The sequence below is a fragment of the Mustela lutreola genome, chromosome 16 (genome assembly GCF_030435805.1).
Source record: "Mustela lutreola isolate mMusLut2 chromosome 16, mMusLut2.pri, whole genome shotgun sequence".
Lineage (NCBI taxonomy): Eukaryota > Metazoa > Chordata > Mammalia > Carnivora > Mustelidae > Mustela > Mustela lutreola.
The window spans coordinates 57,855,369-57,877,733 of record NC_081305.1 but is presented as its reverse complement, the minus strand read 5'-3'; the positions used below and the strand labels follow the sequence as shown (position 1 = coordinate 57,877,733).

General features: G+C 46.4%; 1 protein-coding gene and 1 pseudogene across 3 annotated transcripts; both read right to left on the bottom strand.

The window, feature by feature from the left end:
• Window positions 1-6,823: 6,823 nt before the first annotated feature.
• Window positions 6,824-9,723, bottom strand: LOC131817720 (uncharacterized; annotated as a pseudogene).
• On the bottom strand, window positions 8,721-21,147 carry IGFL3 (IGF like family member 3). 3 transcript variants are annotated; one of them, XM_059153008.1, is made up of 5 exons: window positions 20,897-21,147; window positions 19,828-19,878; window positions 19,461-19,728; window positions 18,420-18,533; window positions 8,721-10,294 (listed from the first exon to the last, which is right to left on the bottom strand). In XM_059153008.1, the coding sequence occupies exons 1-4, from the start codon at window positions 20,919-20,921 to the stop codon at window positions 18,443-18,445; spliced, it is 435 nt and encodes a 144-aa protein (XP_059008991.1). In that variant the 5' UTR covers window positions 20,922-21,147; the 3' UTR covers window positions 8,721-10,294; window positions 18,420-18,442. The 3 variants fall into 3 exon arrangements, with proteins under 3 accessions (XP_059008991.1, XP_059008992.1, XP_059008990.1); XM_059153009.1 differs by lacking the exon at window positions 18,420-18,533 and having other exon boundaries at window positions 8,722-10,294; XM_059153007.1 differs by lacking the exon at window positions 8,721-10,294 and having other exon boundaries at window positions 17,970-18,533.
• Window positions 21,148-22,365: the final 1,218 nt, after the last annotated feature.

The following is a 22,365-nucleotide window of genomic DNA, read 5'->3' as shown; positions in this document are numbered from 1 at the left end:
TTCGTTCAGCACCGTCCAACAGAACTTTCTGCCATGGCGAACACATTCTCCATTGTATTGGAAATCGAGGAAATAAACCCAACATTTTATTTAATTTTAATTGATTAAAAAAGCTGCTGTGACCAGTGGCTCCCATATTGGAGATCATAGTTCTTGAAAAAAAAAAAAAATGTCAACACTGTGGCTTGGGAGGGACCCTCAAGATCTGTGACCAGGCTCCAGTGTTCTCCAGGATTTCCTCACCTGGAACACATCTGAGATATGACCTGACGTCAGCAGGTCCTGGGAGAGCTCTGGGTTCTAGCAGTTCACCCCGGGCTGCCATCTCTCTGGCTACATGAAGGCTGCAGCTGACCCTGTTTCTGGTGGGTGAGCAGAGCACTCTGGGGCCAGAAAACACAGTGTTTCTCGTGGGGGGGTGGGCGGTAGCAACTGCATTGAGATCCCGTTTCAGGCACATATATTGGGGAGCAGTCATTCTTGGTTTTTGATCCATAGCTTGTTTTTTTAATTTTTAAGATTTTTATTTATTTATTTGAAAGACAGAGATCACAAGTAGGCAGAGAAGCAGGCAGAGAAAGAGGAGGAAGCAGGCTCCCTGCTGAGCAGAGAGCTGGACAGGGGGCTCAATCCCAGGACCCTGAGATCATGACCGGAGCCGAAGGCAGAGGTTTAACCCACTGAGCCACCCAGGCGCCCCCATAGCTTGGTTTTGAAAAGAGCTAGGACAGCTAGGCTCTGCACCCATTTTTCCAGCCTCCCAGTTGATTCTTGGGGCTCCCTTGTACCCTTCCGATAAATTCCTTTTCTAAATGAATTACTCCAAGTGTGTTTATCCTGACTGAAATCTGGACTCCTCACTGATGGAGAGGATATATAAAGTTATAGCCCTGAGAAGATTGCTTTCCAATGTTTTGCAAACATTTGGATATTTACCAGGGGGCATTGTTCTGAGTGTCTCACAAAATAGACACATTCGTCATGCTATGTGCTTGTGGATACAAATACTGGTATCACTGAATGTGTGTGTGTGTGTGTGTGTGTGTGTGTGTGTGTGTGTGTGTGTATGGATTTACTGGGGTGAAATGGAGACAGCTGAGCAGACTTGATCCCTGGAACATTTGGTAGCCCCCCGGAAGTTGTTTGGACCAGCTGTAGCTTGATGGGTTGCACCATCCCAGCCCCTCCCACCCTCCAGAGAGCTCACACGAGCTTTCCCCATGTCCAGTCTGGTTCCCTTCAGACGGACTTGAGAGTTGGGAATTCTTTCAGGATCCCAGGGAGCCCAAGGCCAGCTCTGGGGACACTGCCCACTTCCTGCCAGAACCAGATCCCAAAGAATCTGCTTCAAACTAACACTGTAGCCAGAAGCTGAACTCTCCGCAGAGCCTACCCCAGGCAGGAAATGACAATAGATTGGCTCCATTGCCAACCCCGTTTCTGTCCCACAGGTTGGTCTGCGTCCTCTTGCGCTTGTGCGGAGACTTGGAGTCTAGGTGAGGATAAGGAGGCAGGAGGAAGCAATTCACGGGAAGGTGGGGTGGGCGTCTATATGACCCCAACTGGGAAGCAGGTTTAGTGCTTCCCGGGGGCCCCCGGCTCTCAGGCTGAGGCTTCCCCTTGAACTCTGGACCTGGGACATGACAGAGAGCCAGTTATGGGAGCTAAATCCATGCCACCGCAGAGAACGGCTATATCAAAGAGACCCTAGTGCCCTTTGTCACAAATATTGGTCCTGTTTCTGGCCTCATGCCTTGAGATCGTTGCTTTCTTGGGGAAGGTGACTTTGAAGTAAAAGGTGCCAAGTGGGACCTCTGACTGTATGTCTGTTCCTGCCACCAAGAAATGACAGGTGCCTCTGGGCTGGAGGCCGGAGTGGAGAGAGCAGGGCAGGGAATTTCCATGCGTGGGTCTTCTGATAGAGCACCCTGGTTCATCCTCCCTCTCTCCACCTCTTAACCTAGATGCTTGTCATCCCTGGTCTCAAACGCGCCTTTCTGCCTCTTTCCAGCTGAAGAGCGGCTTGCCAGAGGGACTGGAGCTGATGTTTCCTGCAGCAGCTGAAAGTGGAGCGTGGGGTCAGGCTGGCCTGGGATAACCCGGCGTGCAGGGCACATCAAAGGCTTTGGAGACCGCAGCGCTCCACGCGCGCTCTCATGGCGATACCACCCCAAACCGAGGCTGAACGTGAACGTCGTGCTGAATCATGTGCGGAATTGCAAAGAACCCTTCTTGCTAGGTTTTTTGTTTTGTTTTGTTTTGTTTTGTTTTTGCTTGCCACGTTTGGAATAAGGTAACCAGATCCGAACTCTTTCCTTAATTGTCCTCCTGCTTTGCTGGTTTTTGGAACAAGGCTGTGTGGTGCATTTTAGGGGGTGGAGGGCTGCCTCTACATGGCCTGTCTTGCCTATGGTTTTCCTCCTGGGAGACTGTTGGGAAGACTCCAGACAAACAGTCTAGTTCTTTGTGACAGCGGTTAGAGGCAGTGTGTGTTGTAAGAGGAAGGCTTTCCATCGGCTCAGGCATCCCCGGACCCCCGCCGGCCTCAGGGCCCATCAGGGTGGTACTCGGGAAGGCCCGTCAACTCTGAGCTCTGGGGACCTACATCATTTTGTCCGACTGACTTAAGGGCCCACTCAAGCGAGGTGGGTCCTCGTCTAGGGACAGTTTCACTAGTGATTAGGATGGAAGCACCTCGCCCCTCCGTTCCTGGACTCTGGCTGAGGGTCGTGCTGGGTTCCAGCTCCACGACAGCAGGCAGTAAATGCAAGGCCGTCCAGTCAGCTCTGCAAAGAGCAGGTGGTCAGAGGCTCCTGGACTGAGAATATCTATTCCTATTACTGACTGTCTCCAGCAAGGAGTGGGGACACAGAGCTTTGTTCCAGGGCCCACCCCAGAGGCCAGGCCAGCCACTGCCGATGCTAAAAATGAAAGCTCCTGTCTCTTCTCCCCCCAGCCTGCACCTTTCTCTCCATCCCGATTTTCCATTGCTTTGTCTCTTTCCATCCCCTGTGACTCTTCTCTCCTGTCACTCCATCCTCCCTTTCCTCCCTCCCTTCCTTCCTCAGTCAGTTAAGCATAAGACTCCTGATTTTGGCTCGGCCCGTCACTTCAAGGTCATGATCTCAGGGTCGTGATCTCAAGGCCCGCGTCAGACTTCATTCACTCTCTGTGCATAGTCTGCCTGAGATCCTCTCCCTCTGTCCTCCCCCCACCCGCCCCCAACACACTCGTGCTCTTTCTCTCTCTCTTTTACAAATAAATGAAAGAAATCCTTAAGAGTTGCAAGCTCTACAGACTGAACCAGCCAGGTGCCCCTCTTTGCCTATCTTTCTTCAGCTTTTTTTGTTGTTGTTAAAGATTTTATTTATTTATTGAACAGAGAGAGACACAGTGGGAGAGGGAACACAAGCAGGGGGAGTGGGAGAGGGAGAAGCAGGCTTCCTGCAGAGCAAGGAGCTGGATGCGGGGCTTGATCCCAGGACCCTGCGATCACGACCTGAGCTGAAGGCAGACACTTAATGACCAAGCCACCCAGGCGCCCTCTTTCTTAATCTTGAAATATTGCTTAAACTAACAATATGGAAAATGGGAATATGTTTTATTGAAAAATGTTCCATTTGTTGAGCACTAGAAATTATACAGTGAGAGATGATAACCTTCTTCATCACACCCCTTCCCCTCCCACATGGTAATGGCATTTACAATGTACTCTTTGTATTTTTCTCTAAATTTATGTATATATGTATCCACACATACCTGTAAATATGTACACGTATATACCATATTTTTCCATTTATAAAATAGGACGATATTATACATACACCCTTTAAAATCCCAAAAGCACACAAGGTATTCTTTTTATGGCTGCCTAGATTTTCATTCTACAAATAAATTATAATTTATTTCATCTGTCTCCTTTTGAAAGTTACCTAAGGTTTCCCCAATTTCTCAGTCTTACCTAAAAATGTGGCAATAAATATTCTTATACTTAAGTCTTTGTGCACATAGTAAAGTATTTTGCTGGTAACAGCATTAGAAGGAGAAGTTCTTTTTTTTTTTTTAAGATTTTATTTATTAATTTGACAGAGAGAGAGAGAGAGATCACAAGTAGGCAGAGAGGCAGGCAGAGGGAGAGGGAGAAGTAGGGCTCCCCACTGAGCAGAGAGAACAATGCAGAGCTTGATCCCAGGACCCTGAGATCATGACCTGAGCTGAAGACAGAGACTCAACCCACTGAGACACCCAGGTACCCCTAGAACAAGAATTTGGGTGTGACACACTGAGTCATATGTAATGGGAACAAAAACAACATACCAATTGATTACCTAGCTAATTACGTTTTCTGCTCAGGGACATTTTCACTGACTTAGTTGTGCAAGCCGTAGGGACCTGAGTAGAGCACAGTCAACCTTTAGAAACGAGTTTGTTCCTGCCCCCGTAGCCAGTGCCCACTTGGCAGTCCGGCACCAATAAACACTGGTTGGGAAAAAAAAAAAAAAAAAAGAAAGAAAGAAAAAATCGGGTTTGTTCTGGAAACTGGATGGAACTGGAACCTCAGGTGTTTGGTGTCAAAGAGAAAGGGCAGAGAATGAGCCCCAGAAATCCACGTGGGCAGAGAGGGCCAGGCTGTGCATACACAGGCCATACCTCCCAAAGCTGACCAGCGAGGGAAAGTTTAAGGAAGAAAGTATCTGACTCATTTGTACCCAATGTATGAAGGTTATTGAGTGATGACACAGGCTAATGCCATTGGAAAGAGTTTAATGTTACTGACAGTTTCCATAGAAACGAGACATGCTATGCAGGGTCACATGAGGAAGCACCAGGTTTGGTCATGAGGAAGAAGCAGCAGAGATGGGAAATCATGGGCCAGAGACTTACTGTGTGTTTCCCAAGGGAAAGGCAAAGCAGGGCATGGCAAACAGTTTGGCATTGTCTAGTTAGATGATGTTGCTGGGCTCTGGGCTTTCGTGATGATCTCTACTTGTCTGGTACCTTCCTCTGGGTTGATTTAGGGAAGGGACAATATTGGCTTTGTGTGCATGAGTAGACAAAGGGGGTGGGCCAGAGCATGAACACAGATCACAGGGAAGATCGGACCTTTAGTTTGGTCCTGCAATGGATGCTAAATTAAATAGATAAATACAGACTCTAAGAAAACACAGAATATTATTCCAGATGGAGGGGCACAAAGGAGTCACATCGATCAAATTGTAATGTGGGATTCCGGATTGGATCCTGAGCAGGTAGCGGACATCGGGGAAACTTAAAATAAGGTCTGTAGAGTAGTTAATAGTATCATGGCAGTGTTAGTTTCCTGGTTTCAGTAATTGTATTAGAATCATGTAAAATGTCCATGTTACGAGAGATAATTATTGTCTTTGCAACTTTTTTGTTAAGTCTAAAATTTTCAATATAAGTTAGAAAATATTTTACATATTTACATAATTTCATAACTATATTATGCAATATTTTACATAATGACATGATTATATAATTATATTTTACATATTTGCATAATTACAAGTTACATAATTTATATATCGTTTTACATAATGATACATACAAAAATATTATTATCATCCTGAAATCTGTCTCTGCTAAACCAGGAAGATAACCCATCATTGGGAGAACTAGATGAATGAGATGTTGCCTTAATTTTGGTAGGCATGTCTACTAAAACTTCGGATACATTGGTAGAGTCTTTTGGGATACATACACAACATTTAGTTTCAGTATTAGCATAATAAGTCCCCCCTTTGACTTGCAATCAGGATTAGGTTTTGGAGGGCCACTTTTTGAATTTGTGGGTGATTCCGTGTTGGGTTGGGTTAAAAGGTGGCTGCTGTATGGTTGGCTAAAGCCTCTGTTTGTAATCTTACAACTATAGAGGTGGGTCTCAGGACAAATGAGGCTAAGGGGGTAAAACCATAAAGAAGTCCTGTCTGCAGACTGCCTGGGTGACATAGTGAGTTAAGTGTCCCAACTCTTCTTTTCAGTTCAGGTCGTGATCTCAGGGTCTTGAGAGGGAGCCCCATGCCAGCCTCTGGCTCAGCTCAGAGTCTGCTTGAGACCCTCGTTTTCTCTAAAATAAACAAATACATCTTTAAAAAAAAAAAAAGCCCTCTTTGCCTGTTGTCTAGCCATAACAGTATCCTAATTATGAGGAAGCACTGTCAAGTGGGAGATGACTTGTCCCGGGAGCTAAGGGCATCTCCAAGTGCATTCTCCAATCCAATTATAAAGACGGTGGAGCCAATCCTTTAGCTCCACAAATTCACAGTTAGTCTCATGGAGTGGGGGGTACGCTCTGACTTTCGAGGAGCAATTTTGTTATCCCAACCACATCGAATTGATCAAGGTGGCAATTCCAACCCCAGGGCTTACCCCTTTCAGCTGAGCTGCCTATTTTGGGCGCTGGAAAGCACCACATAAATGGTTCCAAGCCATCCCAATAAAGATATGTGTGATGCTGTTATGGTGCATATTGGGTTTCCCTCCCATGTCTTTTTAACTCTGCTACCCCGAGTTACAGCCCTATTGTGGCTCACATATGTGAATGTCAACCTGAACTGAAGAAATCTGCTACTCATCATACTTGGTGGTTATAAACAGAAAACAAGAAATAGAATAGGGAAACTCACAAGTGTTATGCTCAAAAACAAGAAACTTCACTCAGGAAAACCAAGGTTTAGCTCTTAAACTGTACTTTGTAGCCCAGATGATGAAATCCTCTGTCTGGCTCTGTGTGTCATTTGTTACCCGAAACTGGGTTTGCCTCTTGGTGTGTGTTGAACCAAAAGACACAACCAAGTCAAAGAACAGGAAAAGAAAGGATTTTATTTGGAACAAATAAAGGAGAACACAACTGAACAAAATTGGAGAAATTTTAAGCTGAGGGTACATCCATAGTCATGAAGGGCCTTGCTCAATGGGGAATACAGAATGGACTTGGGGCAAAAATCATCTTGAAATGACTGAGTCCACGTCAAAGTCACCAGGGTTGGCAAGGGTCAGCATCATGAATTCTGTGGCTCCTTTTGGTCCAGTATCTGAGCGCTCAAAGGGGGTTTAGATCCCGCCAAGATAACTTACTAGTGTGTGTAAGGCTGTCTGCACTTATGAATGATCACTGGGAGTTTTATACTGATTCATCATTCTGGTATGATTAGTCAACCTCCTGGCTGTTTGTTCTTTCACGAGATGGGGAGCAGGGGCAGCTAAAGTTAACTTTCTTATATCAAGAAAGCTTTGTCTGTCTTTCTTTTTCCAAGGATCTCTAACTCTTTCTGGTCACACATCCACAGTTTTTTTGAGTCCAGATCAGGCATCCTCTTAATGATAAACAATGTTGCCTGATAACACAGTTGACACTCCACATTTATCTTAACCCAGGATGGTTCCAAAGAAACTGTATGGAGAGAAGATCACCTGAGGTCAGCTTCCCAGAAATAAGGGGCTAAAACTTACTCTGAACATTTTTTCATTCACCGCCCACCCTCTCCAACCATGAGCCTGCAAGAACAAGTTTAACATAGACCACCAAGACCTCGCGATCCAAAAGAGGCTTTAATGGACTCTTCACCCCCTAAAAAATTGGTCCGGTTTTTGATCATTTTTTTTTTAAGATTTTATTTATTTATTTGACAGAGAGAGAGATCACAAGTAGATGGAGAAGCAGGTAGAGAGAGAGAAGCAGGCTCCCTGCTGAGCAGAGAGCCCGACACGGGACTCGATCCCAGGACCCTGAGACCATGACCTGAGCCGAAGGCAGCGGCTTTAACCCACTGAGCCACCCAGGCGCCCTTGATCATTTTTTATAGAGGTTATAACATCATCTAATATGGGATCAAAGACGGGTTTAAAATGTACCAAACATAGCAGCATATGGCATTTCTACTAGTTTCTACCATTGCGGCCAGGATCTTAGTCAACTCTTTGTTCCTTCTTTTATCCCTTTCTTTTTCCTTTTCCTCTCTTTCTCTCTCCTTCCTTTCCTCTTTCTCCTCCTCTGTTTCCCTTTTATTAAAAGTTTTGTTAGCTTCTCTGACCAAATCTCTTATAGTTAATTCTTGTAATCCCTCCAGCCTCTGCAGCTTCCTTCTTAAGTCTACTGCAGACTGTCCAGTGAAAGCCATGGCTATTGACGCCTGCTGTTCCTCCGACTGAGGGTCAAAGGGAGTATACCTCCGGTAGGCATCAAGAAGCCTTTCTAGAAATAGAGAGGGGCTTTCAGTAGGGCCCTGGATTACACCTCTTACCTTAGCCAAATTAGTGGGCTTTCGACCTGCTGCCCTGAGACCCTGCCCCTAGAGTCTGGCAATAGATTTCGAGGTGTCTCCTACCTTCAGGCAGATTAGGATCCCAGTCAGGGCGCATCAGAGGGAATATTCATCAATCAGATTAGGAAGCTGGGTAGGTTGCCCGCCGGGGCCAGGCACATTCTTTCGGGCATTCAAGAGGACATTGTCCTTCTCCTCAGAGGTGAGGAGGACTGAGAGCAGCTGCTGGCAGTCGTCCCATGTGCGCTGATGGGAGTTCATTAGAGAGGTAATTAGATCAGTTAAGCGGGCAGGGTCCTCAGAGAAAGGAGGATTATTATTCTTCCGGTTATAGAGATCAGAGGAGGAGAAAGGCCAGTACTGGAGGGTTGGCATGCGGCCCCCTTGCCCATCTGGAATATCTGGGCCATAAGGTCTGAGCGGGAGCATAATGGCTTCAGCTTCAGGACCTTGGTTGTTATCAGTCCGGGTCGTGCGGCTACGGGTGCCATGGGCTGGTCCGAAAGGGGAGACGGAGGAGTCAGGCACCGGTGCAGAGGGGGTGGAAGGCGGATCAGGAGGTCCCGGTTGAGGTGGTAGGGGCTGTGGACCAGGTACTGGAGGGTAAGGAGGGGGAGCTTCAAAGAGGAGAAGGTCCTGAGAGTCTGGAAGTATAGGGGGCTTGAGGGGGTTTTTCGGGGGAGCTGGAATGGGTCCGGTGGAGGGGGTGGGTGCTGTTAGAGCAAGGACTGCTGGGCTTGCAGGTGTTGGGGACGAAGGAGGTGGGAGATTCGGAGGGGTGGGCAGAAAAGGCTTAACCCAAGAGGGAGGGTTTTCGCAGAGATCCTGCCACACCAAGATGTAGGGCTCCTGGTCCGGGTGTCCCTCAGGTCGGGGCCGGTAGATGACGTTCTTGACCTGCAAAATCAGGGTGAGATGGAAAGACCCCTGGGGGGGGGGGCAGTTGACCTCAAAAGATGGCCATTCAGTGGCACAGAGAGTCTGCCATTTAGCTTTCTTTACAGAGAGAGAGAGAGATTATGAGCTCTAGCCCGAACCTCTGACCAATGGGCTAGGGTTAGAGACAGGGGAGTTGATGTGTTCTGTCCCATCTCGAAGTACAGGAAGATTCCTGCAGTCACCAAACCTAGAAAAAAATAGGACGCAAGCACTTGTCCCGAGTGGGACTGTAGGAGAGATGAAAAATAAAATAGTGGCCTATGATAGTGTTTTCTGGGATATAACAGATGTAGATCCTCCGGATCTACCCGATAGGAGGCCACCAGGTGTCCCTGGCCCTCCTTCACCTCTGGGGCATCCCCCAAGGTCGCAACTGTTGTTTCTGGACACGTCTGTCAGACACTGAAGGTTGCCCAGATATCATCAGAAATCACGAGAAAACAGAATCAGACTAGCATGTGCACATGAATATCGGTACCGAAAGAGGAATAGGCGCCATATACTTACCCAAATAAATAAATAAAATCTTTTAAAAATAAATAAATAAAACCTTACACAAACAAGGGTGTGCCACCACTTCTTTGAGATGGTGATTTCATCTCATTTGGGTATATAGTGTCAATGCTAGCAATAGAAATGTTCTTTTACCAGCACCTCCCTGTCCTCAATTTTTTTTTTTTTTCTTTTAAGGAATAGCAGAGAATTGGAATTTGACACACACAAGCCCTGGCAAAACCACAGGCAAGTCCAGAAAACAAAGGATACCTCCCCTGTGGGGAAGGAAGCAGCATTCCTCATCCCTCCAGGCAACAACAGCTCCCTCAGTGAGAAGCCACCACATTTGCAGTTCCAACTTGCCTGTGTTTCAGTCGTAACTTGTCTGGCATTGGCAGTTCTCCTGTATTCCTCCAAGAAACCCCCTTTTCCAGAGAAACGCAGGGAGGTGGGGATTGTTATAGAGGAAAAGCCCATTGGCGTACACTGGGAGTTCCGCGTGTAATGGCGGCCTCTTGCCAAGGACAGAATCTTCCTCTTGCTGAGGTAGTCACGTAGGCTTCTTCTGGTTGGTTCTGCAAAGGGATGTATGTGTTATACCGTGAAAGCTTCCCCTTCTGGGCTTCTGACTCCCATTTTAAGTGAGGTTTGCTTTATGCAGTTTCAGAGGAGATTAAGACAATAAGAAAAAGAAAAGAGAAGTTTCGATTTTATAAATTCATTTAACATGAAGCCATCAGGTAGATATTCCAGAAGCTGCTTTCTCAATTACACACGGCTTTGGTTGGTGTACTTCTTTGTTTACCTGTTTGTTTACATTTTAAAAGACCGATGCACAGGGGTGCCTGGGTGGCTCCGTGGCGGCTCGGTGGCTTAAAGCCTCTGCCTTGGGCTCAGGTCATGATCCCAGGGTCCTGGTGATGAGGGAGCAGGAGGCTGCCTGAGGACAAAGCAAAAGCTGGCGCCTTGCACCCCCTCTTCACCCGCTTCCCTCCATACGTGTGGCATTCCTCAGGCACCCCTGACTGCCATAAAACGATAAATAGTTAACTTGCAGGGATCGCAGTCCTGCAGAACAGGAATCTCCCTTGCCCTACAAGATGTCCTAGAGACCTAAACAGGGAGGTTACCTTATCAATAGCACAAATTTCCAGAGGCAATAACTCTTGGTTCCTGAAGCCCTAATGTCCCCCTCCCACCATAAACTGGAGGAGACTGGGGTAGAAGGGAATGTAAATGATAGCCGGATCGTAATGCCCCACCAAGAATCTCCCAATTATCTTGATGTTAATGCCTGACCTAAGGACGACATTGATCAGGCCATAAGGGCAAAGACTCCCCCTGGCACCTTGTAGGCCCTCCCTAGCATGTGAGAACTCTGTCGAAATCTCCCATTCCTTCACCACCTCCCCCCAACCGTGGGGTATATAACATGCCCACCCTCACAATCCGGGGCAGCAGCTCTTCCTGCCCACGGGTCCTGTCCCCGTGCTTTAATAAACCACCATTTTGCACCAACGACATCTTAAGAATTCTTTCTTTAGTCGTCGGCTCCGAACCTCCTCACCCCACCGAACCTGACTTAGGTTCTGGGACTTCATCATTTTTGGCGAGCCAGCCAGGAGGTTTGTGAGTCTTTACATTTGGACTCTGAGCTTCGGTGCAAAATTGGTGAGTACTTTCTCTCCTTTTCCTGTACTCTCATTCCAGGGCTTTTCAAGGAGTATGGTCTTATTGGAACACTTGCATGTCAATTGCTCAGGCTGTAATCCTCTAGCCCATGGCTACTCCACGGGGAGGAGAGCGTCTGCCTTTTGGCTGTAAGCTAGTACCCTGGCCGGAATGGCAATAAGACCCAGAAACTTGATGGCCTCACTCTATTCCTGTTCTTATAGAAAGTTGTCTCTCTTGGGCACGGGACAGCCACTTAAGTCACCAGGACGGCTGCCAATCTTAAGACTCCTGTGTGAGGTTTCCTCCTGATTGATCTAATGTGATCCCCTCCACATCCCTGGTCTAGCCACTTCTGGCCGCAAGATCTCCACTGGGAGCCGGCCGAAACCAATACCCGATTGAATTAAAACGCAACCGGGGGGACGCCTGGGTGGCTCAGTTGGTTAAGCAGCTGCCTTCGGCTCAGGTCATGATCCCCGCGTCCTGGGATCAAGTCCCACATCAGGCTCCTTGCTCTGCAGGGAGCCTGCTTCTCCCTCTGACTCTGCCTTCCACTCTGTCTGCCTGTGCTCGCTCTCACTCTCTCTCACAAATAAATAAATAAAATCTTAAAAAAAAAAAAAACGCAACCGGGGACCGTTTCCTAGGGAAGTTGGCTGCAAGGACCACATGTGTTGGAATGTCGCATAGACCATGATGGATTTCATCTTTACTGTTTCTCGTCAGTGTCTTCTGCAAACCGCCTAAAGCTATGAAACTGGGTAATTTCCCCTTGCCAAACTTTTCTAGTATTTCCATGGGTTAATATGGCAAAACAGTATGCAGTCTTCAGGACAGACTAATGGCATGGCACAATTTCCTAGTCCATTCACCAGGCACCCATCTGTAGCCTGGGATGCGATGGGGAAGTGGAGGGACGCCGGCACCCCTCCAGGGCCTTTTAAGGCAGGATGGTGATCAATAGCGTATCTTGAGGGACGCCTCCGGTCGCTTTTGACACCTAAAACCTCTGACATACCCTGTGTGGGACGCCACCCAGGGGTTAGGGGATTTGGTAATGGACCTTCATTACTTTTCTGGAAGCATGGCCTCAGTAGGCTTCTTCAGTTCCCAAGGACTCTACCTTGGGGTGCCTTATAACCCACTGGAAATAATTTGGATTGCAAAACTTAGGAAAGGACTGAGCTCCTGTAACACTGCACGGCCTCAGTGGGATCTATCAGTTAGATCTCCTCTGCAGGAAGCAGGGCAAATGGACCTAGGATACCTTCACCGCTCATACCTAGGCCTTCATTGCTCTACATCAGGACCCCAGACTAAGGGGCTTCTGTGGAATGTGTTTGCCCAAATGAGTCAGCTAGTAAGCTTTCTCCTGACATATTGGATGGTAATTACGTAAATAAGCCTTCTTCTAGTAAACCCAGGTTGCTGGGCCATCCCTAGCAAAGGGGACTCTGGCTTTATTTCTCTGTTTCTCCTAATAGATGTGGGGGCTTCTCCCTCCCTCACGTTCCGTGTTAATAGCTATAACTGGAGCCAACTGGGGTTGGTCTAACTCAAGACAGAGACCATAAGGAATATTCCCAAGCAGCTGCCGAAACTCTTTGTTTCGGGGAAGTTTCCCTGTGTTCTCTGGCCTGACTTGGACTGCCTAAACCCTCCCCCCTTGCTGGTGGGAAAGCATGGCGTCTGCTCCTCTGTTGGGCCTTATGAGCTCTAAAACCGGGAATCTTTTCTCTGCCTCCTGGCAGCGCTTTGTTTCTTCTGTTTCCCCCTTACGTGTTTCTGCACCAACGTGTGTGCAGCCTGCATGACTAGCTTCTAGATCATGCACCACAGCTCCTTCTCTCTCCACTGTCAAGGAGCAAGAAGAGCACCCCCGGACCTAACACCCCCCACTCCAGATCTTCCCACGCATGTCTCAGGTAAACATTCAAAGTGGAGTGGGTCTAGGTGGAAAGTAAATCAGTGTTGGAACTAAGTTAAGTTTGTTGGTTTAATTAAGATAAGATGTGTCTTTGAAGTTACAGCAGTAAATGTGAAACTTTTATTCTATCAAAGTTTATTGAAGGTCAAATAAACTTGTGTTATTTATTAAAATTTGTTAGCAAAGAAATGACTAAACTGATGGTTAATTGTCTGTCTCAAAGTTCTAATGGGTAATTGCTGAAGTAGCTTTCAAAGTCTTTGGTAACCTGAAAGTTTTAAAGTTTTGCTTGGATGACAAATGGAATTAAATTGTGGACATCTAGGTCTTAACCAAACAGGATAAAATGCTAAGTCTTTAATTACTGGATGTAGGTTTGTGCTTTTGACTTCTTACTGCAAAGAAACTAAGAGTATTTAAATCTGCTGGTAAGCTTGTTTTCCACTTAACTGATTCATAAATTGCCACCTGAAGAATTCTGTTGTAACAGTTCACAATTGGTTAATAACTAAAGGTGTTTCTAAGAATACAAAGTTCTGCTTAGTGTAACTAAGACTGATGGAAATAAAGGGAAACTCTGTATGTAGGAAAGTAGGAGATATGTAAGAAAGACTTAAGGAATGGGAATACATTTTGTTGAAGGTAAAGGAAGGCAATTTTGTCATAAATGAGATGGTTGTTTGGAAGGAAATGGCTTGGGACAAAACCTGAATGCAAAGGAAAGTTGTAGAAGGTTTGTGAAGGGAAATCTTCAGAAAAGGAATTTTAGCTATGGTCAAGAATGGATTAAGATTGAAATGAATGGGTTTTAAAGGTACATTGGTACAAGACAGAAATTGTCTCTGTTCAAAAGGACAATGTTTTCTTAGATCAATTGATCTGCTGTTAAGAAAATGTAAATGGTTTTCTCTTTGCCTGCCCAGAAAAACCAGTTTCTATGTTCAGTTTTATCAGGTGTTTAACATCCCTAATTATATTTAGGCATGTGCTTTAAAACTTCATAAGATTTTAGCAAATGTTGACAAGATTTAAATCGTAAATCTCTTTAACTCAGGCTTTTCCTTGGTATGTGAAGTTGCTCATGAAGTACTACTGAACCAATGATAAACCTTGGATTACACTTGGGAAAATACTATAACTATTCTAGAGATTCTACGCACTTCCTAAAGTTTTAACGTTTTGAGAGATCATCGCTTGATACTGTAATTATGGATTTCCTTGCAGCTAAATTGTAAACTCCCCTGTCTCTTTAGCTTTAACCATATCCATTTTGAGTTTTTGTCATTTATAATTGTTTTAATTCTCTTATTCTTAATGAGTTTTATCTTCAAGGAGATTCTTATAAAGGACTTTCAGGACAAATACAGATATTTGATATACTTGAAAATCCTAAAACTGAAATGGGTAAGAATTTCCAAAACTGACTAAAGCTGCATTCACCAGAATTAGTAACATGGGACTAAATGAACTAAAAGATTATAGTGTTGTGTCTCTTAATGTTTTGTCTTACTTTAAACATTGCTGGTTCTCTCTAATGTTTGCTCTTACAGACTAGGATACTCCCTCCTAGTTATCTGTAGCTTATACAGATGTAAAAGTGCTCATTTGTAAAAGGGCTCAAAGCATTCACCTTTTCTCTCTATCTGAACCCTCTGAAACCAAAAGGTCTCAGTTAAGTATTCTTTCTTCATGGCAATCAGTCATTTGCATAAGTTCAATAAGAATCTATTCTCCTTGTAACAGGACACCATTGGAAACTGGTTGTTTTACCAAGGCTTTGACTGGGATGTCATATTTGAAAAGACTCAGATAGTAGCAGACAGTTTAAAGGAACTAAGGTTGACTTTATGAAACCTGGAGCCATAAAGCCCCTTGGGACTGTTGGCCTGATACCTTGTTTACAGAGTTCCCAGCAGCCTCACCAGGTGAGTAAAGAATGTCACTCCTTGGTAGGTGCAGTCTCGGGAAGAGGAATTTGCCCAAAGGTATTGCAGGCATGCCTGATGGCAAGTACAGGGCTTGGCTTCTGGCCCAGAGAGGCTACTAAAAGTTCAACCTAGAGATTCCTAATGCAAAGTTCCAGCAAAGCAGATTCTAAAAGATCTATTGATCACACTCACTGTTCTTGCTGAGCTTATGTAAATAATGGGCCAAGTTTGTTAAAACTGGACCTGTGTCACAAGTGAATTAGTCCTGATTTGGCTATCACTGGAAATGAGGGTTACTTTAGAGAGAAAAATTATGTTTCGGTAACACACCTTTATGGATATTAAATTCTAGATTTGATTGTCTTTAAATGCTTGTTTACCTAAGCTAAACAATTTGAGGTAAACTTCAGAGAAGTTGCACAATAGCTTCTTTAGTCGATCTTATTATTTTGTGGGGATATTCGCAGAACCCCGTGGCACATGATTAAACAACTGAAAAAATGGGATTGATTCCCTACAATTATATAACTTAACTACACCTTATGTGTGGCTGGGATAATGAAATTGCCTGAAAGCCAACCTATCACACTCCATAGGATTAACTATGGACTTGTGGAGATAATGGATGACCCCACTTTCTTTATGATTGGATCGGATGATGCATGGGGAACTCCCCTTATCTCTTGACAAGTTTTCTCACTTGCCAGTGATCCTCTGTAATCAGGATATTGTTAAGGCTGGACCACTCAAAGGTCTTCTTATTGGTTTCATCCCTTAGTCATATTTATCCTCGAGGCCACCTCTGTTGAGGTGCAATTGCAAATAGATGCTTTAGCTAAGCATAGAACAGCCCTCATAAAAGGAGCCTCAAAGCTCACTATGGGACAGTCCTTGACTGTAATGATGTCACATCAGGTCCAGATTTATCTTAGAAGCCAAAGGCCACCAATGGATGATGGAGGCCGACTTATTAAATACTGGGCTACACTAACAGACATGCCAGAAATAATACTTAAAATTTGTCAAACTTTAAACCTAGTTACCTGTATGCCTGAACCTGACCACTGTACTTCTTTCTCTATAAAGCAAAAATGTTCAGAGGTTATTGATCTTGCTTATTCTATATGGCCAGATTTAAGATGCCCCTGTTAAAAATACGAATGACAGTTGATTTTCTGATGACAGTAGTTTTCATAGAAAAAATAAGAAAAGCTAGGTGTGCCATAGTGCTCACTAGCACTTTGCAATTGCCAAAGCCTAAGAATAAACATTTATACTGACTCCAAATATGCTTTCTTGGTACCACATGCCCATGGAGCTATTTGGAAGGAAAGGGGATTGCTATCAAGCCATAACTCCCCAATCAAATTGGGGAATAGTTACGAAACCCTCCTTATCGCTATACTAAAGATGGCATATATCAAATCTGGGATGTGCATCTGTGGCTCACGCCCACGATTGGACGGCTCAGTCAAAAGGCTGTTTTATGCTGGGAACAAAAGAATCATACGAGTGGTACTTGGGCAAATAACACACGATATCTGGGATGGCTATCATTAGAAATGTGTTCCCAAATATTAGTACTCCAGGCTACTGACTGGTTTGCTACTGACTGGGCAAGGCGACCTGGCATTAGATGGCCAGCTCCAAACGGAACCCACTGGATATGTGGAACCAACCTGTGGCCCTGGCTTCATCCAGGGTAGATAGGTCCCTGTACTTTAGGATTTGCCTGGATTCATGGGCGCATTACTAAAACCATTACAACTCCAGCTAATCCCCCAACTTGAAACAAAGATGGACACGATCTGTTTTTAAATGGTATGATCACTTAGCATCCATTTTTGTTGCATCTGCGGGACTAGAGGATGTCATGTGGCATGTAGAAGCCCTTAATAAATATACTACAAAGGCACTTAGTGATTCACTAAATAGCATCTCCCTACTTAATACCGAAGTCTCACAAATACGCAAGGCAGTCCTACAAAATAGGATGGCCTTAGATGTCCTGACAGCAGCCCAGGGTGGCACATGCCCAATTATCAAGACAGAATGTTGCATATACATCCCAGACTATCGCAAAAATGTCACAGGAATAATAAAGGATATGAACACCCAGATTAAGGCCCTACAAGATCCTTCTTTCTCTCTTAGTGAATGGTTAAGTTCCTGGTTTGAAGGAGGACTATGGCCGAATCTCCTTTTCGGGCTTCTCATTCTTATCGCCTTATTAACCTTAATATGTTGCTTTGTTCCATGTTTCTCTACTTGGTGCCGAGACTCCATTGCTACAATGACTTCACCACGGCAGACGATCCTTGTTGCACGCGAGGATGCCCCTTCACTGTCAGCGCTGGATTCAGCTGCCTCCACCTTTCGTAACTCCCCTATACGTTCCTACCCTGATCAATATTGACCCCAGTAGGTAGGGACGCTCTACGCCCCTATTCAGCATGAAGAAGTTACAGAAGATGAGACCTTCCACCTTTAACCACCTTAAAGATTTAAGGGTCAAAATTGTTCAGGGGGGGGATGATGAGGGAGCAGGAGGCTGGCTGAGGACAAAGCAAAAGCTGGCGCCTTGCACCCCCTCTTCACCCGCTTCCCTCCATACGTGTGGCATTCCTCAGGCACCCCTGACTTGCAGGGATCGCAGTCCTGCAGAACAGGAATCTCCCTTGCCCTACCTACAAGATGTCCTAGAGACCTAAACAGGGAGGTTACCTTATCAATAGCACAAATTTCCAGAGGCAATAACTCTTGGTTCCTGAAGCCCTAATGTCCCCCTCCCACCATAAACTGGAGGAGACTGGGGTAGAAGGGAATGTAAATGATAGCCAGATCATAATGCCCCACCAAGAATCTCCCAATTATCTTGATGTTAATGCCTGACCTAAGGACGACATTGATCAAGCCATAAGGGCAAAGACTCCCCCCGGCACCTTGTAGGCCCTCCCTAGCATGTGAGAACTCTGTCGAAATCTCCCATTCCTTCACCACCTCCCCCCAACCGTGGGGTATATAACATGCCCACCCTCGCAACCGGGGGCAGCAGCTCTTCCTGCCCACGGGTCCTGTCCCCGTGCTTTAATAAACCACCATTTTGCACCAACGACGTCTTAAGAATTCTTTCTTTAGTCGTCGGCTCCGAACCTCCTCACCCCACCGAACCTGACTTAGGTTCTGGGACTTCATCACTGGGATGGAGCCCCGAGTCGGGCTCTCTGCTCAGCAGGGAATCTGCTTCCTCCTTTCTCTCTGCCTGCCTTCCTGCCTACATGTGATCTCCGTCTGTCAAAAAACAAAACAAAACAAAACAAAAAACAAACAAACAAACAAACAAAAAAACAAAACCCATGCACAGTTTTCAAGAAAAGGGTTTTCATCTCATTCTGCTCCCCCCCAATACTCAAATCCTGAGAATCTTCCTTACAATGCCTCAGTGGCTCAGGGAAATGGGTATTACCCCTGTTTTACAGATGAGGGACTGAGGCACAAGGAGATGAAGGTCATGGGAGAGTCTCTGAGTGTCCCAAGACGCGCAACACAGGGCCCAGCACAGGGTCAACTTCTCGGTTTTCCTGCCTGCCCCACAGAAACTGGGTGGGGTTGGGGGGGGGGAAGCTAGTGATGTAGCTTGGGGTCTTCCTGGCATGTGGAAAATATCACATTTTCATAACGAGCTTGTCTAGAAAGGTTTCCTTCGGCCACAGAGAAAGATAAATTAGGAAATTATGAGACACAGGCGGGGAGGAGTGGGAAGCTTCCAGAAATGGCCAGAGATAAAACAATAGGACATGGTGGGGAGGTGTCTGGCTGGGTCAGTCATTAGAGTGTGCAGCTCTTGATCTGAGAATCATGAGTTTGAGCCCTGCGTTGTATGTAGAGATTGCTTTAAAAAAGTTAAAAATAGGGCACCTGGGTGGCTCAGTGGGTTAAAGCCTCTGCCTTCGGCTCAGGTCATGATCTCAGGGTCCTGGGATCGAGTCCCACATTGGGCTCTCTGCTCGGCGGGGAGCCTGCTTCCTCCTCTCTCTCTGCCTGCCTCTCTGCCTACTTGTGGTCTGTCAAATAAATAAATAAAAATCTTTAAAAAAAAAAAAGTTAAAAATAAGTTAAAGAACAACAACATGACAGGGGATCCTCTTGTGACCCCCTGTGTCCCTCATCCTTCCTTCCTTCCCTCAGCCATGAGCAGTTAGAGGCCCTTACCTGGGGCAGTTTCTGGAGATTGGGGACGAGAAGCACCGGGACTTGACGCCCAGGACCTTCAACTTCACAACAAACTTCTGGGAGCCAAAGGACTCAGGACAGCAGAGTTCAAAGCAGGGCCAGAAGGTGCAGTTGGGGCCGCAAAGGCGAGTCCGATTCAGAGGCAGGATGGTGTCGTCATCACAGCATTGCTCCGAGGGGTTATAGAGGTGGTCCCCACACCTGGGGGCAGGCTGGCACAGCCACAGCCCCGAGGCCATGGGGGCATCTGGTGGAGACACTGATGCTGTGGGTTCAAGAAGGACCAGATACCCACTTCCCAAGGGCACCCTCCTCGCTCCCCATTCTTCCCCACCCTTGTCCTTACCTGGGACTACTTTTGCACACTGGAGGAAGAAGATTGTTATGCAGACAGAAACTATGGGAGAAAGAAGGGGGGCTCTTTTAGGGTTCCCCGAGTTAGTTCCAGCATGTGGGGCTTCCTGTACACACAATGCCAAACAATTCTGAGACACCAGCAGGGTGGGAATTCAACTCCATTCTGTGGCTGCTACGCAGAGATAGAGGTTATAACAGGTTTTTTTTTTTTTTTTTTTTTTTTTTTTCTCATTAGCCAGATGCGCTAGGTGGAGTCTGGGGAAGGAAGGGTTGCGGCGCACCTATCCGGCTGCAGGTGTGCTGCTCTCCCCATCGCCCGTGGACTCACCAGACTGGAAGCCCTCCAAACCTAATCCTTTTGGGTTTTTACGGTGGGGCTTATTGCATGATCGTGTCTGACGAAGTCACTGGCCATTGGCCGGTTGGGTCTCTAGCCCCTCTCCCCTCCCAGGAGTTAGGGAAGGTGGGAGCAAAAGTTCCATCCCTTTACTCATAGGATTGGTGCTCCTGGCTGCCAGCTCCCATTCTGGGGTGCGGTCCAAAAGTCACCTTCATTCCCAAGATTCCCGTTTCACCTTTACGCTTCTGAATCATTTTAACAATCAGTGAAGCCCAACTCTACCTGAGGAATATATTTTGGTTATTTGAATCAGGTATGTATTTCTTATAAATCATTATATCTCAGGGTGGACCATGGGGCAGAGAAAGTGGCCGTGGGATCCTCAGGAAGGTGAGTACGGAAGAAGCCGCAGGTCAGGGGGATCTACAGGTGTGGATTTGGATTTGGGGCCACCCCGGCAAGGGCGTTAGCTCCGGCAGGGGCAGGCGCTGCGTAGCTGGGGCTCTCCAGGGGAGGGCATTCAGGGAAGACTGAGTCCTCAGCCTTGGCTCCCAGATAGAAGGCATCTGGTTTGTTAAAGAATGGAAGGATGGAGCTGTTTGTCACAGATGCCTCTGAGGCAACCAGGAGTGGGGGAGGAGCCCGGGATGATGCTGAGGTGTGGGGGCTGCGCTGGGGCTGGAGGGGGATGGTGCTAGCCTTTGGGGGTCCTCCTTACCTGAGACGGAGCTTCGTGGTGTCATCACTTCCGAAGAGGTGCTGGACAGTGAAGGAGGCCGGTCAAGTCTGGAACTTGATTGTACCCTGTGGGCAGACTTCTGTCACCAGTTTCTGATTGAGCCATTCAGATCAGGCCACTCCCAGCTCTCCAGCACTTTCCAGAGGAATCACCAGCACCTAGTTGTTTTAAAAGGAGACTATTTGGTCTGTCCTTAGGTGTGAGCTCCTAAAAATAACTCACAGACAGACTCACTGCTGCTTCCCAGGCTACTCCAGGCTTCACCTGCCTGCAGCTTGGCCCCGCAGGGTTGGGATACTGGCTACCAATTCGTCTGGTCAACATCATGTATCCTGGGCACTGAGGGGGAATGAAGGCTTCATCATGGCGACACCCGTTCCACATCCCCAGGCTCAGCCCCATCCACATCCCTGACTCAGTTTCCCAGCTTGTGCCCAGTGCCGTACACATCTTGGTTCCCACTCCAAACCCAATTTCTCTAAAATGTTTAATTTTTAATTTTATTTTATTTAAATGCAATTGATTAACATACAGTGTATTACTCATTCCAAAGATAGGGTTCAGTGATTCATCAGTTGCAGACAACACCCAGTATTCATTACGTCACGTGCCTGCCTTAATGCCCGACGCCCAGTTACCCCAGCCCCCTCCCCCCCGCCCTGCCTCCTCCAACAACCCTGTTTGTTTGCCTAGAGTTGAGTCTCTCATGGTTTGTCTCCCTCTGATTTCACCTGATTTTTCCCTCCCTTACCAGTAAGCTCCTCTGTTTTGTTTCTTATATTCCACATATGAAGGAAGACATATGATATATGTCTTTCTCTGATTTATTTCACTTAGCATAATCTCTTCTAGTTCCATCCATGTTGTTGCAAATGGTAGGATTTCGGTTTTTGTTTGTTTGTTTGTTTTGAAGATTTTACTTATTTATTTGTCAGAGAGTGAGAGAGAGCACAAGCAGGCAGAGGCGGAGGGAGAAGCAGGCTCCCCGCCGAGCAAGGAGCCCAATATGGGACTCGATCCCAGGACTCTGAGATCATGACCTGAGCCAAAGGCAATTGCTGAACCAACTGAGCCACCAGGGAACCCAAGATTTCACTGTGCATATTTACAACATTTTCTTTACCCATTTGTCTATCAGTAGGCTTTTGGGCTCTTTCCACAGTTTGGCTGTTGTGGACATTGCTGCTATAAACATTGGGGTGCAGGTGCCCCTTTGGATTACTATGTTTGTATTAACTTCATTTTACAGAGGAGGAAAAGGAGGTAAAATGTGTTCCCGCTGTCATGCAGGAGTCTAACCCAGCCAGGCTACTCTGAAGATAGGTACCCGATCCTCTTCGTTCTAGGATGTCCCTCCCTATCCCCTTGGCCTGCTCTGGTCTAGCTCCTCCCAGCCCCTTCATTATCATCACTTGGCAGTCATCACTCACCTGGGGACATACTATGCC